The 17718-nt window shown below is 49.1% G+C and overlaps 1 protein-coding gene across 5 annotated transcripts; it reads left to right on the top strand.

The window, feature by feature from the left end:
* Positions 1-681: 681 nt before the first annotated feature.
* ACCS (1-aminocyclopropane-1-carboxylate synthase homolog (inactive)) lies at positions 682-16991 on the top strand. Of its 5 annotated transcripts, none has more exons than XM_084775301.1 (15): positions 682-845; positions 2550-2840; positions 6062-6121; positions 7463-7533; positions 8513-8582; positions 8881-8947; positions 10839-10936; positions 11404-11481; positions 12758-12858; positions 13671-13760; positions 14725-14770; positions 14859-15000; positions 15883-15967; positions 16086-16228; positions 16332-16468. In XM_084775301.1, exons 2-14 carry the CDS (start codon positions 2619-2621, stop codon positions 16216-16218), a joined length of 1263 nt encoding a protein of 420 aa, XP_084631427.1. In that variant the 5' UTR covers positions 682-845; positions 2550-2618; the 3' UTR covers positions 16219-16228; positions 16332-16468. The 5 variants fall into 5 exon arrangements, with proteins under 5 accessions (XP_084631427.1, XP_084631428.1, XP_084631426.1 ...); XM_084775302.1 differs by having other exon boundaries at positions 15883-15917; XM_084775298.1 differs by lacking the exon at positions 15883-15967 and adding an exon at positions 16590-16991 and having other exon boundaries at positions 685-845; positions 16332-16485.
* The last annotated feature ends 727 nt before the right edge of the window (positions 16992-17718 follow it).

Here is a 17718-nt window from a genome sequence, read left to right on the forward strand (position 1 = left end):
GACAGTAAGTTAGTTGTTCCCTTGCATAAATAAGAGATGGAGTACTTCAGTTTGATACTTGCACTCAGTTTAGCAAACATCTGGAAGGCTCAAAATGGGAAAAAAAAAAAACTACTTGCAACTTCTTGTTGCCTGCTTGCTTTGGATTTCTGGCACTGGAGACTGAACTTTGTATCCTTTGTCTCCTCACTTCTCTAAAAATCTACTTTTTATGGACTGGAATTCAAAGAAGCCCTTCTTTGAGAGCTATTCGTTCCTGCGTGTCCCTGAGGCCATATAAATATACAGGTCGATACATTTCTATTTTTCTTTTGTAAATCATTTTCCCTCCAACTAAGCATTTCCTGGGGTTGAGAGAAGAAGCCTTTGCAAATGGGCGGAGAGTAGATCACATGCGCAGTGACGATCAGGAGGAACGGTGTTTTAAGAGGATGCTTTTTGTTGTTGTTGTTGTTCTGTGTTTTTCGAGACAGGGTTTCTGTGTGTAACAGAGTCCTGCTGTCCTCTAACTGGGGAAGAAATGTCCATCGCTCAAATGGCTCTGACCAAGAGTGCCCAAAATGCTAGCGGAGTTTGATCTCAGGCTAATTAGAGAAGAGAGGAGGGTGGGCGTGGTCTTGTCTTGGCCAAGCGCTCCACCCTTCAGTCCCTTCCCCTTCTCTGAGTGCAGACTCCAGTTTCTGGCAGGTTAGGAAGTGCTGAAGCCCAGAGGTTCCTTGTCTGCACTCAAGGGCCAGGGCGCAGGTTCCTTCCCTGTGTCCCCGCCTAGTCGCCAGGGGGCAGGCTTCCCCAGAGTGCCGGAAGCTCGGCCTGGAGGATATCGCGCGTGAAACCTGTGGTTCAAAGTAGGTGCTGCCGCCCCCCCCAACCCCCTCCCCCACCCGCCCCGCACTGCTCTGTGCAAAGAAGGGACCTGCTCCGCTGCCCTATGCTCCTGATCGCTTTCTGCGCTTGGATCTGTAAGTCCTGAGTGCAGTCACACTTGCTCCCAGGGCCTGGAAAACCCGGGCGGGCCCTGCAGACCACTTTGTCCTGGTTGCAAGCACTGGGCTGGTGAGGTCGCTAAACCCGATTGATCTCCTAAGCAGTGCCTTGCTCTCCTGCTGGGTCTTGACTGCGCTTTTGTCTCGGCCACGTAGTCCAAGAGCCCTTCCTCCAACCCGCGCACGGTGGAGCAGAGGGTGTGCTCTGCTGAAGTCCCGCCACCTTGGGGAGGACCCCAAGATTTGCAAAGCAAAATTAAACTGTAGGGGCAGGTTCTGTGTCCCTGCCTTCTACCAAGTAAGACTTATACCTTAAAACAGGGAAATCAGAGAGCATTAGTGATAGAGTGACTCATATTTCAGACTTTTGGCCACCAACCAGAATTTGGTAAGAGTGCTGTATCGCCTTCAGATACTCACTGCTGCCCTTTGAGGTGGTTATTGGCCCCACCAGAGCAGAGGTGGGGCACGAAAGAGGGATGCTTAAGAAGCTCCCAGTTCGGCAAGTAGAAGACCCTCCTTTGGGGTCCTTGCCTCTTTTGCGAGTGGAGACAGGATCCTGGGGTGCCTGCATTTGTGAGCCCCTTACCCCCGCCCCCTCCAATCCACCACCAACTGCTCCAGACTACCCACACACAAGCGGTCCATGGCAGTGGTCTGCTTGGGAATAGCCTGGTTTTTGAAACTGAGAAGAGCAAGAATGGATAAAGATCGTTGGTGACCCCCCCCCCCTCGATCCCCTGGTCCGAGGCTGCAGAATGAGAAACAAATGCAGTAGAAGCATGGTGTGGTACTCAATGGTGCTCAACAGATTTTGTTTGTTGAAGTGTTTAACTAGATAGGGACATAAGAGATCAGCAGTATACAAGCATGCAAGACAAGGGAGATTTCGGTGTGAAGAAGATCGCCTTAGTTCCAGCTACTAGGGAGGCAGGGGAAGGAGGATCTTTTGAGCCCAAGAGTTCAAGGCCAGCACTGTGCAACCTCAGGGAAAAGCAGGCAAGCAAGCAAGCAGGCAGGCAAGCAAGCAAGCAAGCAAGCAAGCAGGCAGGCAAGCAAGCAGGCAAGCAAGCAGGCAGGCAGGCAGGCAGGCAGGCAAGCAGGCAGACAGGCAAGCAAGCAAGCAGGCAGACAGGCAGGCAGGCAGGCAAACAATCAAGCAGGCAGGCTGCGTAGCCAGCCCAGGCAGCAAAGTGTCCAGCCAATAAAATGCATTTCTTGCCTTGCAGTCATGAGGACCTGAGTTTCATTCCCAGAACCCACATATAAATAGCCAGATGTGCACCCTCATAATTCCAGAGCTGGGAAGACCAAGACAGGCAGGTCTCTGGTCCTTACTGGGTAGCCACTCTAATCTTATCTGCCAACACCAGGGCCTAGTGAGAGACCCTGTCTCAAAAAACAAGGTGGAGAGCTCCCAGAACAATGCCAGAAGTTGTTCTTGGGCCTATACATAGACATAGACACACACACACACACACACACACACACATACACACACACACACACACACACACGAGAGCAGGAGCCCTTCAACAGGTCTATGCGTTTGTTTTTTTTTGGCAGGTGTTCCCTCTTCCTCAGAGTGAGTCCACAGCACCAACCTCCTGTTCAGGCACAGCCTCCACCCAAGACATGGAAAGTGGTTTTGGTGATGGTCTGCAAGGAGAGTGCCTCAGAAAAGCAGAGCAGAAGCAGCCCAGACACTATGGAGTGGGTGACCCCACGGCCACATTCTCCTCCGACAGCTCTTGCCTGTCTTCTAGAGGAAGAATCATCAAATGGTTCTGGGACTCAGCTGAGGAGGGCTACAGGACCTACCACATGGATGAATATGATGAGGACAAAAACCCCAGTGTGAGTGAAGACCCCACCCCACTGGGACCCAAGAGCAAATTCACTGCAGGGCAGCCAGCACCTAGCTTGCTTTTGTTGGGTTGCAGTTAATGTTCCTCTGGCCCCAAGAGGGCTGGTCATGTCTGCTCTATAGACAGTTCATATAAAAGAAACCTTTATTCACCTGATGTAAATGTCATCTCTGGGGCTTGTTGCCTCCACTTGCTAACCTAGGCCTAGCCCTGAAAGTGTCTAGCCTCCATACAATCTAATCTAGGCCTAAAATGTTTCCAGCCTCTGAGACTTACTACTGAATGAGCTCACCATTTCTAATTCTTTCTGAATTCTGGCTCGCTGGTTCAACTCAGCTGTTCTGGCTTAAACTCGTCTCCAAGCTGACTGACTCAAACTGGCTTCTCTCAGCTTCTGACTGAATTGCTCTGCTTGGCCTTAAACTAACTCTAGCAATCTGTTCTAATCTTTTGGATCCTGCTCATTCTCTGGCTTTTTCTGTTTTCATCTGTGTCTAGCTTGTTCTCTCTCTCTAACCTGTCTCTCTAAAACTGTCCCAGTAAGGGGCTGGAGAGATGGCTCAGTGGTTGAGAGTGCCGGGTGCTCTTCCAAAGGTCCTGAGTTCAATTCCCAGCAACTACATGGTGGTTCCCAACCATCTGTAATGTGACCTGATGCCTTCTTCTGGCCTACAGGTGTACACGAAGGCAGAACACTATAAATATAATAATAAATAAATAAATCTTTAAAATAAACCTGTCCCAGTAAAACTGCCTTCTTTCCCTCTCCTGCTGCGCTGTTCTCTCAAGTGGCTTCTCTTTCTTCTCTGTTCTCCTGAGAGTTGGGCGGACCCTATTCTGTCAAATCATGCTCTGATTTGTCACTTTATCTGCCTCTCAATTAGACATCACTTTCAGACATCGGTGCTTCATTCTACAAATTAACTTTATTTACCTTCATTGTTTGGGATTAAAGGTGTGTACTAAGGATGTGTCTGTATTCCAGCCAGAGGGATTAAAGGTGTGTGAATGCATTTTGGCTAGATCACACAGACCTAGAAGGTCTTTGGATGTGATCAGAGCAGTTGTGTTGCTGGATTAAAATTCCTCTACAAGCTCATTTCTGAGATGGGATGGTGATGTCTGTTCTGTAAGAGTCAACTTTAAGTGGGACAAGGGATGTGAAATTAATAGTGCTTGTCATGTAGTGCACTTGATAAATAGTAGCTGCTATTATTACGAATATCATCTGTCTTAATTATCTTAATCTATTCTACATCATAGTTTGGCAGGTCAAAGAGCTGCACAATAACCCTTATTAATAGTTTTGATCCATTGAACATCTACCAGGTATCAGCGACTATTCTGGGCACTGGTGTCATATCTGTGAGCAAAACTCAAATCCTGCCCTATTTATTTAAATTCTAGTTGAGACAGAGAGAACACACAAACATATGACACTTACTGATAGATGATGCAGAGAAAATGAAGACAGGGTGAGGCAGACAGAAGATGATGGTGGCGTAGGGAACACTGCATTTGACATAGGATGTCAGAAGGCAGCTTTACTTACGTGACATTACAGGTTTTAAAAAAGAAAAGAGAGAATTTGCTTTAGTTATCCATTGCTGCAACAAGCCACCCCCAATCTCAGCAGCTTAAGTAGCAAACCTTTCCTAGTTGCTGGGGTTCGGGACTCCTGGTGGGCATCCTATGGTCAGGGGTTTCTGTCACAGCACCCTGAAGCTGGTACTGTGAGCTCCTCAGAAAGCTGGACTGGGTGGTGGGACATGAGCGGATGAGAGGCTCCATCTCCATGCTCACTTACCTGGCTCCTGATGGGCATCTGTTCTTGTCCACGTGGATGTTTCCTCAGGACTGCCTCAGATATGGCATCTGGCTCTCTCCAGGGCAGATGACCCACAACAGAATGAGAGACCTGTGAATACCCAAGATGGAAGCCATGCTACTCTTTTGTGACCTAACCCGGGAAGTGACATTCTGTCACTTTTGCATGCTCTTTTTATCAGAAGCAGTTGACAGCTTCAGCCTCTATGCAGGGTACCATGGTGGAGGCCTATCCACCACTAGGAGCCATGCAGCTGAGAGAAAAGCTAATACAAAGGCCGCAGGCCGGAGCTATGCTGGATCAAGGGACAGCAAGGGGACCAGTGGGCTGTGGTAAAGCCAGACTGGTGGGTGACGGGGTCAGAAAGGCTATGGATATTGTAGGGCCTCATGGTGAGCATTCTTCTTGTAGACAGTGGGATAGGAAGTGTTCAGGAGAGGATCAGTATGTGTGATGCAATTTCAGTTTTCTTAAAGACGTCTATGATTTCTATAAGAAGACCCAGTGATAGGTGAGGGAGTGGACAAGAAGGGAGGTGGGGAGCTATTACAGTGATCTGGAGTCATGGTCTCCGTGGTTGTGTAGACTAGGGTATCAGCAGGGAGAGGCAGGACAAGCACTGGCTGAATGTGCTGTGACTGTGGAGCTATTAGGGTTTGGAGTTGGGTTGGCTGCCTGTGGAGGAAACCGCTCCCTTCCCAGGGTTGCTGAGCACTGCCTTTTATTTGTCCAACTCTCAACTCATTCAAGTTTAATTGTTTTGCTTTTCCTATTTCCTTCACTGCTCACATAAGGCAGGGGTCAGGATCGGTACCTCCCATTGGGATTAACACCTTATCCACCTTATCAAATGGTGTGTCCTGTTATCTGAATCACCTAGAAAATCATTTTCACTGACATGAGGTGGGGTCCACTGACCATTCTGCCCTTGTTTTTGTTCCTAGAAGAGTGTGATTTACAGAATGCAATTTTGTTTTTTCATTCTATAAATGTTTTTGGAGAGACACAGTGGCGTCTTGGGCACGAATCTGCCTTCAGGGAGCTAGCTATCAGCAGGGAGCTGTGTACCCTGATTCCTGTGGCATGGGGCAGAAGTTGAGTGGTTTTCTAAGGGAAGGGGAGTGGTACAAAGAGATGTGGGACTTAAAGAAGCAAAGAGCCCTTCCAGGTGGGGCGTCTGAGAAGGCTTCTTCCCAGAAATGGTATTTGGACAGTGTTAGAAATGGAAGATGGAATTTCAAAGTCTAGTGAGGGTCCAGCTTGAGCAAAGGCAAGGAGGGGTGGGGGATGGGTTGGCACCCACTCTGCTGTGTGTGGGTTCCTTGGGCCCTTGCTGGCATCCCTTTGTCATGCTCACCCTGCCTCTGCCCCTTTGTCTGCAGGGCATCATTAACTTGGGCACCAGTGAGAACAAACTCTGCTTTGACCTTCTGTCCTGGCGGGTGAGTACGGGGCTGACATCACTCGCTGCAGGGGCTTCTTGAATCTCTTGCCACCGTAGCTGGCTGCATGCCTCAGTAGCCCTGACTTAAGGACTCACGGACATGCATTCCAAATCTGCCTTGGGAACAACGTTGCTCTCCCTCCCCTCCCTTCCTTCCCCCTCCCTCCCCTTCCCTACCCAGTCTGCCAACAGAGCTATATTCATCCCTCACAGCCCCTAATTCTATTTTTCTTCACTGGAGATTGAGCGTAGCACTTCCATAGCGTAGGCAGGTCAAACAACACCCTCTGCCTACTTAACTTTTTATTTTGAGACAAGGTCTGAGTTGCCCACCCCGATCTTGAACTTAACTCCGTAATTCAGGCAGGCCTTGGATTTGCAATCCTCCTACGATAGCCTCTGGTGTAGCTGGGTGCACCACCAGAACAGGCTGTTTCTAATTCAGCTTATAAGATTCCTTATTATCTCATCAGATTCCTTAAAATTTCATCAGATGTCTCAACTCTCCAATAGCAAAAATAACTAAAATTGGTTTCAATAATATTTTATTTACCTAATACATCCAAAATATGACCAATTTCAGTTGGTAAAATAAATATGCAATTATTGATATCTATTAATACTTGTTTTTTTTACAAAATCTCTACAGTTCAGACTAGCCATGTAGTAAGTGTGCAGTAGCCACAGAACACCAATGGCTTCCATCAGGACCAGCTCTAAGGGGTGACAGGAGGGAGGGGAATGGCTGGTCCCAGGCATGGAGAAGTAGATGATTCTAATTCTTCTGGCCCCTCTGTCCAAGGACACTATGTTTTTGACCCTTTTTGACCTTGTAGCCATGATGCTCTATCACCACTAATCCAGTACCTGGTTATACAAGGGATGGTCTAAAATTTGCCACCATATACAAAGGATGAGATTGAGTTGAGCCTGCAGAAGACAGTATCCTGAGACCTCCCCCTCCTCTTAAGTGGGAGCCAGGGCCAAGTTGACATCACCCAACTCTGGAGCTTTCTCTGACCTCTGGGAAGGCTGAGCAGCGTGACTTCCCACTGCTGCTTCTGCACCCACCCCTCTGAGTTTTGTAGTATGGAGAGCTGGAGTCAGATGTTGTGGATATGGTTTTAGCTCTACCATTTGCTGGCCCAGTGACCCTGCCTTCACTTTGCGAGCCTTGGCTTGTGTACCTGTGAAATGGGCCTGGGAGTGCTGTCCTGTACTCCTGTCGCAGTTTCTCTGAGAGGCAGGAGAAACCTTAGGTGATGCAGGTCCCAGGGCTGTGTGGATGCAGGTGACATTGCTGGCCTTCAACCTTGCTCTTTTCTCTTTGTGTCCCCAGCTGACACAGAATGACATGCTTCATGTGGAGCCAGCTCTGCTGCAGTACCCTGACTGGAGGGGACATCTGTTGTAAGTAGTTGCCACAGGCCAGTGGGTCTCAACCTGGGGTGATGTTGGTCCCCAGGGAGGTACAGTAGTGATGGGACACATTTCTAACTGCTGTAACTAGGAGAAGGGTCTGCTGGTTGGTGACATGCTGTTAAAGCTACAAAGTGCAGGGGAGCACCTCAACAAAGAATTGTTTGGTCCGCAATATCATTAGAGGCAGAGTGAGGAGGGAGCTGGCATAGGCTGAGAACATAGCTGTGGAGACCTGGTGACCCCAATCCATCCTTAGAGCTCCCAGCTTGGTTCCCATGACCCTGAGAGGAGCCTGTCCTTGCTTCTCCAGTAGGTTTAGAGATGACAGATGAGTGTCAAGGGAGCTGGCTGGGGTCCACTCCCACCAGGAAGATGGGCCAGAGGATACTGACTGGACTGTATACTGGGGGTCAGGTGCTGTCCTAAGGGCCTAGTAGCTCCAGTAGACCTGACCCAAGATGTGTTCCAAAGCTCATATTGTTAGAAAAAGCCATCAAGATGGTGAGCCCCGGGGCAGGCCACTGGGCTTGAGCAAGGACTCTGCCACTTATCAGCAAGGGACTCAATTCCTTCAACCCTCAGTTTGTTTGTTTGTTTGTAAAATGGGGATGATAGTAATCACTGTCACCAGGAACAGTCTCCACATAACATTTGTGTAAAGTGGAAGCTCAACAAGAGCTACAATAGCAGTTCCTGTTAAAATTACCATTATATTATTAGCATTACCAGCTGGGTCTATGCAGTGTTAGTTCCGTCCCCTGAAGTCTCCTGTTAAGGTGGGGCCAGGTGTCCTAGAACCACAGGGAGTGAACGCTTTGTGGCTGGATGGGGAGGGTGGGCCGAATGGAGACAGATGCCCACCACTTTGACATCTTGAGGAAGGAGGAGCGTTCCCCGAGGGGCTCTGGAGTGGACGGGGCTGAGGACCCTCTGACAAGTGCTGCATGTTATTTGTCTGTTCTTTTAGCCTCCGAGAAGAAGTGGCAAGGTTCTTGTCTTTCTACTGTAAGAGCCCAGCACCTCTCAAACCAGAGAATGTACGTCATGCCTTCCCTAGGGGTGAGGGTCTGGGAGGCTGCTTGGGATCTGTCTCTTGCTTAGCCTTGCTGGGCGTTCTCGGCTTTCCCAGCTTTGAGAGAGAGACTCTTGGAGTGATCAGTGCTGTCCCTTGTTCACTTGATTAAGATCAGGGACTCAAAAAAATAAGCTTGACTGGGAACCAAGAGAGACCTTTGTCAGGATACCTAGGGTACTGGGGAGAGGCTTGGCTCTTCCCATGGTCCTTGCTCTTCTCTGTCCCCTGACAGAAGCATTCTTGTCTCTTGCCACGCCCAGGTGGTTGTTCTGAATGGCTGTGCCTCTCTCTTTTCTGCTCTGGCCACAGTGCTGTGTGAGGCAGGAGGTAAGTAGACTTCTTGCCCCACTCCCACAGCTTGCCCCATTCCCACAGGGCTGTGACCCCAGTTGCCTGGCATCAGAGCTATGTCAGGGTGCCTTTAGGAGACTACAGGAACCTCAGGTAAGTGGCTTGACAGGACATCCAGCAGTGGTTGTTCTTTGGGGGAGGCTCATGGGGGTCAGGGTTCTGGTTTCTCTCTGTAAGTCCCTCGGCTGTTCACCAGGTTGTTCTCGCATCCTTTTCTGACACTGTGTCCTATAGCAGGAAGAGAAAGACAGTTCCAACATGCCAGTGGTTTTTTTTCCCCCTCCCCTGTCAGGACAGGGCATTGAGGGTGCTCTTTCCCAAAAGGATCAGTGAGACCTTTTTATCAAATAGAAATGACTTGTCAACCTAAAGGAGTCCCTGGCAAAGGGGCCTAAGGGAGACAGTGTTGGTGTAAACCACGGTTGGGCAAGGCCTGACTTGGACATATTGCTGGGCCTCTTTCAAACAAACAAACAAACAAACAAACAACACCCCCCTCTACTTTTCTCTTAGCAAGGAAGGAAATCTAAATGGCTGTTGAGTAGACAGACAACCTACTCTAAGAGGCAGTGTGTTAAGAGTTGGTTGTGGCCAGGGGTTATTCGTTGTAAGGAATGCTCGTGATAGCCTAACTAATAGGTGAACACTGGCCACATGCAGTCACCACGCACTGCATTCCAGGTGAGGTTGTGTGGCTTTCCCCAGCATTCCTATGAAGTGGATTCCCTGGGAACTAGAGTTGCATTATGTGGGTGCTGGTAATCAAACCCAGGTACTCTGGGAGAGCAGCCAGTGCTTTCAACCACTGAGCCATTTCTCTATTTTTTCCACCCCCTCTGTTTTAGACAAGTTCTGATGTGGCCCAGGATAGCCTTGATTGAACTCACTATGTAACTGAGAATGACCTTGAACTTCTCGTCCTTCTGCCCCCCCCCCCCCCCCCCGGTGCTAGAATTATGGATTTGGTACCCGACTGATGTAGTGCTGAGGCCAGAACTCAGGGGTTCATGGATACAAGGCAAGCCCTCTACCCATTGAGCTACATCCCTGGCCTTTGGGGTCCTCAGTTGTGACAGGTTTTCTGGCTAGTGCCTTGGGATGTGGTGTTTTCCTGCAATGCTAGCCAGTGGCAGTGAGCTCCCTGACTCCATCTGCTGGCAGCCATGAGATCTCGAGTCAACACCTATACTCTGCCCTGCTACAGGCTGCTAAGCTAGGATATTCAGGAAGTTAGGTGGATCAAATGCATATTTTATTTTTATTGATTTTTCGAGACAGAGTTTCTCTGTGTAGCCTTGGCTGTCCTGGACTCGCTTTGTAGACCAGGCTGGCCTCGAACTCACAGTGATCCACCTGCCTCTGCCTCCCAAGTGCTGGGATTAAAGGCGTGTGCCACCATGCCCGGCCAAATGCATATTTTAATATTTCGCCTTTTGTTAATTTGTCTGGATGCAACCCCGTTCTAAGTGAAGGAGCAGCTATATTAAAAAAAAGCCTGATCTGAGCTGGAGAGATGGCTCAGAGGTTAAGAGCACTGACTGCTCTTCCAGAGGTCTTGAGTTCAATTCCCAGCAACCACATGGTGGCTCAGAGCCATCTATAATGTGATCTGATGCTCTCTTCTGGCCTGCAGGTGTACATGTAGGCAGAACACTGTATAATTAAAAAATAAATACATCTTAAAGAAAGAAAAAGAAAAAGGCTGATCTTGAGAGATCCAAGCCTTAAAGTGTTGGGAATTAAAAGCAAGAATATGCCCCCAAATGTTTCCCAGAGATGATGGAGGCTTGGAAGGGCAGTGGGGACTCCCAATAGAGTCTGGGGTATCCAAACCAGAGATGAACAGGCTGCCTACTCTTACCCCTAGAGGCTCTCTTGATCCCTACCCCTTACTATGGAGCTATCACCCAGCATGTCTATCTCTACGGCCACATCCGACTGGCCTATGTCTACCTGGACAGTGAGGTAAGAGTTCTTGCATCTGCGTCTTCCTGTAGGCAAGGGTTTCCTGGGTCTGAGTCTGTGGGTGAGCATGACAGAAGCCTGTGTTAGGGGCCTTGGGGCTACTGTGAAATGGAAGTAGAGCCTTCTGTTGTCACATGGTCACCTCTGCCTGGGTTCTCTGGAAGCTCCTAAGGTCTTGGATCTACGGAGAAGCCAAGGACCAGCCCCAGAAATGAGAGGGTGGAAAGCGAGAAGCTTAGGCCTTAGAAATCCTGAGAGCCAATCAGAGAAACCTTGCTGCCTCTGCCAGAATTCTGAGTGATAAGGGTAAGGTGGAAGGCAGGAAGGGGAAACAGTTCCTCCCATTTTTCAGAGGCTGCCCCCAGGAGACTGGAGACGGATAGGAGAGGAGAGACCCAAGAGTTCACGTTGGGCTTGGGGGATGGGTCACTGAATTTGGCTCCTGACTTTGGTGGGTCTTTTCCCAGGTAACTGGACTGAATACACGCCCTTTCCAGCTCACCGTAGAGAAGCTAGAGGCGGCCCTGCAGGGTGTTAATTCTGAGGTCTGGGGATTCAATCAAATCCAGGGATGGGAGTGGGTGGGTCTCAGCAAGGGCTTGACCCTTCATCTCTAGGGAACTGGGCATGCAACTTTGGCAGAGACATATGGGAAGGGGTTATGAAACCATGCTGTGAGGGGGGCAAGGGTGTCAGGCAGAATCCTGTGTCTATGGATGGTTTTATCATTAGAAAAAGACCCTGAAACTGCAGCATATAGAGATCTAGGGAGTTTCATTAGAAATTTCCCCCTCACAAGAATGTGAAGCAGGAGGTGTCGGGATATGTTCAAAGTTCATTAACACACACACACACACGCACACACACACACACACACACACGAGAGAGAGAGAGAGAGAGAGAGAGAGAGAGAGAGAGAGAGAGAGAGAGAGAAGAGTGAAGTCCACTATTTTTTTTAGTGGATGTATGTGTCTTAGTTATTGTTCAGCTGCTGTGAAGAGACACTATGACCAGGGTAACTCATAAAATAAAGCATTTAATTGAGGTTTGCTGACAGTTTTAAAGGGTTAGTCTATGATCATCATGTCAGGAAGCAGACAGGGATGACACTGGAGCAGTAGCTGAGAGCTTACCATCCTGACCCAGGCAAAGAGATACTGGGCTTTTGAAGCCTCAAAACCCATCCTGAGTGACACGCCTTCTCCAACAAGGCCACACCTCCCCCATCCTTCCTGAATAGTTCTACTAGAAACCGAGCATTGGAATGTATGAGCCTATGGGGGGGGCGGGGCATTCTAATTCAAGCCGCCACGGTATGCTAATTAACAAGAACTCTAGTCCTTTTGTTTCTGCTTCAGGATTAAATGTGGATCAAGGGAGTGTAAAGTTTAATGAGTCCCTCTTGACAGTTTGAGGGGTGACTCTGCTGCTTTTGAGAGAGTCCCTAAGAAAGGCAGAGGAGAGCTTGCTTTCCAGCCATTTTCAGCATGCTTCACTGTGTTTACCTTTGTCATTCACGCTGTCAAGCGCTCACTGCTGGAGCTGTGAAAGTTCTCAACTCCCACTTAGAATTCTCCGACACAGCAGCCTGTCTGCCAGCAACTGGGCACATTTCCCTGTTCCCTGCCTGTCTCTTTTCATAGTTGGCACGACACAGCCGATGTAGTTCTCCATCCCACTCATTTGCTTCTTGTTGGGTCATGAGTGTGTCCCTACCATACTTCCCTGGGAAACCGCCAGCTTCATCCAGTGGGGCTGTACGGCTCTGGGGCATGGAGCGGGGGAAGGGGGACACTGAAACACCCCCTGGATGGTTTTCAGGGTGTCAAGGTCAAAGGCCTCATCCTCATCAACCCCCAGAACCCTCTGGGTGACATATACTCTCCCGAAGAGCTGCAGGAATTCCTGGGATTTGCCATGAGGTGAGCTCCGCCCACCCCACAAAGTGGGCAGATAGGGTCCTGATGTGGCCTTACCTCATTGTGGGTTACTACTTGCTTTGCTGTCTCCGTTTTCTGAGAACAGCAGCTATAATGCTCTAGGGCCAGGCACCACACTGAACACTTCATTATTTGTTTGCTTATATGTTTACCCGTGTTCATGTGTGAGTAAACGTGGAAGACAGAGGTCATTCCTTAGATGCATTCTGTTTTGTTTTTGAGAAAGAATTTCACCGGTCTAGAGCTACGCTGTCTGGCCAACGAAGCCCAGGGATCCACTTGTATTTGTTTTCCCAGCACTGGGATTATAAGCACGTGCCTTCAGGCTGCCCCTCTCCTTCCCACCCTCCCCCCTCCCCCTTTTAAAGTAGATTCTGGGTATCAAACTTTACAAGGCCACACATTACTGATGGGACCCATCTTCCCAGCTGAGCACTTGATGCTGTGTCTGTGGTTCTCCTCACAGCAGTCCCATGAAAAATGGCCACTATTATTATTCATCCCTGCTTGACAGAGCCTCAGAGTGGTCCAATCAGGAGTGGGGACCAGACATGAACCTGAGTCCACTTGTCTCCAGCCCTGAGGGTACCTCTACTTTACTCTAGAGTACTTTGCTTTATATGTACAGCTTCCTGCTTATAAAAATATAGACCAGAGTGGTATGCTCCTGGGACAAGCCCGTTTGGACGCCCTGGGCTAGACTGTGATCCTCTGGGTTTCTGAGATACTGCTACTCAATACTGGGTGGCATATTTTGGCTCTCTCCTTCCCACCACCTACCTATACCCACTCAGGCACGAGCTGCATGTGATCATGGATGAAGTTTACATGCTGTCGGTGTTTGAAAAGTCTCTTGGGTACCGCAGTGTCCTAAGCCTGGAAAGGTGAGGCCCCCCCCCCACTATAGCTGATTCCACCAGCCCCTAGGCTGCCTCACAGTTTCCTATTCTCTCTGTAGGTCAGCCTACAGAGCATGGTCTACCCCAGGGTGGTTCCATTAATATGTATACGATCTCACTGGTCCTCAGGCTAGGAAGGATTAGGATTAGGTAGGTCAAGCATCTTCAGATTGGTGTTCCCAAGGGCTCCAAGGAGGGGCCTTGGCATTCTCTGAAGGAGTGTTGGGTATATGGGAAGCTGGACTACTGTTTCTATTATCCTCAGAAGTAGTTCCAGTTTCATCCATCCATCTGTCCTTCTGTCTGTCCATCCATCTAACTCATCCGTTCATCTATCCCCTCACTTACTTTACCCATCCAACCATCCCTTCATCCTCCCATTCCTCCAGTTATCTATCCACCCACCCATCTGCCCATTTATTTGTATTTATTATTTTTAAAGATTTGTTTATTATTATGTATACAGTGCTCTATCTGCACGTACACCTGCAAGCCAGAAGAGGGCATCAGATCTCATTACAGATGGTTGGGGGTCACCAGGTGGTTTCTGGGAATTGAACTCAGGACCTTTGGAAGAGCAGGTAGTGCTCTTAACCACTGAGCCATCTCTCCAGCTCCCCACTTAATCTGTATTTTTAGATAGACTGAGGTCTCAGCAACTAAAGACACAGCTAGACATTTCAATGATAGTGGCAAGAAGTGCTGAAACAGGGGTGGGGAGGAGCTAGGAGGAGGTCTGTTTGAGGCACCCACTTGGCCCGCTTTCCTGGGGTTGGTTAGAAAAGCCATTTGAGGATGTGGTGCTTGAGCTATATTCTAGCTCAGAGGTCAGGCCTCATGGTGCCTCACTCAGTGAGCCAGTGAGCTTGCCTATGTTCTGGTATAAAGTTATTTATAGAAACAGGCAGCAGGCTGTTGGCTTACATTCTCCATGCTCTCCTCTCTATAGACTGCCTGATCCCCAGAGGACACATGTGATGTGGGCCACCAGCAAGGTGAGTTCCGGGCTCGCTTGGGTGGGAGGAGGTGGAATCAGTTTCTTCTGTGAGGGCTGGCCATGGCCTAGTATGCTTCTTCTTGTAGGACTTTGGGATGTCTGGGCTTCGCTTTGGCGTACTGTACACAGAAAACCAGCACGTGTCTACCGCCGTGGCCTCCCTCTGCCGCTATCATGGTCTCAGTGGCCTGCTCCAACACCAGATGGCACAGCTGCTCCGGGACCATGGTGACTGTCTGGGTCTAGGGATTTGAATGAGGAGTTGGGTCGGGATGTGTATGGGACTCGTTGTGGGGCGCATAGGTGCCTCCCCTATGTCTGAGAGTGTCCTCTCTGGAGCCAGACTGTACTCAGTCACTTGCCTGCTACATACACAGCACATTGCATCACCTCCCTGAGCCTCAGGTTCCTCATCTGTAGAACTGATAGGGCTGATAATGATGCTAGCCTTGTAGGCTGAGGATGACCTGTCCTTTGGTTAGAACAATCCTTGACTGATGAGCGCTCACCGGCCGGGTGCAGTGTTATGCATCTGTACTCCTAGTTCCTTGGGGCTGCAAGCAGGAGGCTCTTTTGAGGCCAGGAGTTCTAGGTTAGGCTGGGCAACATAGTGAGACTCCACCTAAAAAAAAAAAAAAAGGACTTGTGGCATTTTCAAAAGAAATGGAAAGTTACAGAGAAAATGCCGTGATGGATCTGTGACTCCTGTGATCTGTGGGTTCAGATGGCAGCGCTCTCCTGGAATGGTTGTTGTTTACTGAGCCTCTCAGATGCTCCACTTCATTTCCCTCTCTAGGGTCCTAGGAAGAATTCCTATACAGTTCCCCATTATTTTACAGGTGAGAAAAAGGAGGACCAGATACTAAACACACAATCTAATAGACTAAAATTTTTTAAGAAACAGTGACAATACCTCATGTTGATAAGGGAGGTGGGACAGCCAGGACATTTGCCCTTACATTGCTGGTGGGGACAGAAGATGTTTCAGCCATAGTGAAAGCAATTTGGCAGTTTCCTATAAACACTCATCAAATGACCCAGCGGCCATGGCCTTTGGCTTGGCTCACACCCCGAGGGACTTTATACTCTGGGCTCCTATATGTGTTTCAGGACCTGGCGCTCTCAGCTGCGTACCTGGATCAAAGGCATGTTATACTGAGCGCAGAACACCCAGCCCCTCTGAACCCACGGCTCAGTAAGCCAGCTGGAAAAAGAACTCCCACGGTGCTGGTTGTCATGGCCTTTCTTCTTTTAGCATTTAAATTAATGCAGTGGTTTGAAGGACCCCGTATTCCCACTTCCCTTCTGTTTAGACTGGATCAGCCAGGTGTACCTGCCAGAAAACCATGCCCGGCTCAAGGCCGCCTACACCTATGTCTCAGAGGAGCTCAGATCCCTGGGGATCCCCTTCGTGAGTCGTGGGGCAGGCTTCTTCATCTGGGTTGACTTGAGAAAGGTAAATCGGGTGGAGTGGTGGGTGCCGGGGAATATCAAGCCTCCATTTGGCAGGTGAAGGCATTAGGCATCTCCTGCCTTCTGAGCTACTTCCACCCTCCCAGTACCTGCGCAAAGGCACCTTTGAGGAGGAGGCGTCGCTCTGGCGCCAGTTTTTGGACAACAAGGTGCTGCTGTCCTTTGGCAAGGCCTTTGAGTGCAAAGAACCCGGCTGGTTCCGCGTGGTCTTCTCAGACAAGGAGAACCGGCTGTGTCTGGGTGAGCAGTCTCCTCCCCCAGCCTCCCTCCCTGCAGTATCCTCCCTCCTGGACCCCTGCTTCCGCCCCCAGCAGGCCCCATGCTGACAGCCCCTCACTTCTCAGGGATGCAAAGGATGCGGCAGGTGCTTGACAGGCAATCTCAAATGGTACAAGATGCCTCACCCTGTCACACTCAGCAGCCACAGAGCCAGTCTGGATGAGCTGGCCATTGTCTCACAAGCAGCTGTTGTCCCTGTAACTGGGCCATGTAAGGGAACAGAAGACAAAGTGTGGCTTTGGCCTTGAAGAACTGTTTCCTGCCTTCCCTGCTGACAGTATTCCTATGTCCCTTCCATTTAGAAGGGATCATCCTGATATTCATCCTGGGCTGTTGCTGTCCCCTGTTCAACAGGATTGGGACCAGCCAGGTGACTGTGTTGTGAATAGTATACAGTAAGGGGCAGTCATGACTGCTTGTAATCACAGCTCCTTCCTAGGACACAAGAATAAACAAGTAACTGTTCATTTTTGTAATGGTGCCTTTCTGCCTCTTTCTTGTAGTCAGGGAAACAAGCCGGAGGAACAGCACACACACACACACACACACACACACACACACACACACACGTCATAAAAAGGAGTCTCATGTGTACTGTTTGCTCATGCATTGCCTTCTGCTGTTTTCTCGGTTGGCCTATAGACTGCCCATTTTTCTGTTTTGTGGTTTTCCTTGTCATTCATTTATTTTTCTCTATTTCTTAGATTTTTTTTAAATTTCCTCTCTTCATCTTCTTCTACTCAGTTGCGACTTACATGCTCTAATTTCCCCGGGGCTGTTATCCTAGAAATTATAACTCCTACAAACAACTTGTTAATAGAGCATTATGTCTTGACTTTCCCTTAGCAACATGAGAGCCTTCGAAGACCTCTTGTCAGGTGATCCCTGACTGTTTTTGTGGACTGTTTTCATTTTTGCCTTTCAGTTTTGACCCTGCAAAGTCTTGATTTACACAGTTGATATTTGCTTCTGTTGATCTCAACTCATCTGGTGCATCTGAGGCTCCCATTTGGAGTCACGTGTCTTCTGTCTGGGGTTCAGCTCAGGGTCAGGGAGGGGAGTCTGCTAGTGACAAACTTTCAAACTTTGCTTGTCTGGGGATATCCGTTTTGCTCTCTTTTGGAAGGATAACTTTGCTGGTTGCATCTGTGACTTCATCCAAGACGACGTGTTACCTCACTCCCATCCCGGTTT

Source organism: Acomys minous (assembly GCF_964271855.1).
Source record: "Acomys minous genome assembly, chromosome: 3".
Classification (NCBI taxonomy): Eukaryota; Metazoa; Chordata; class Mammalia; order Rodentia; family Muridae; genus Acomys; species Acomys minous.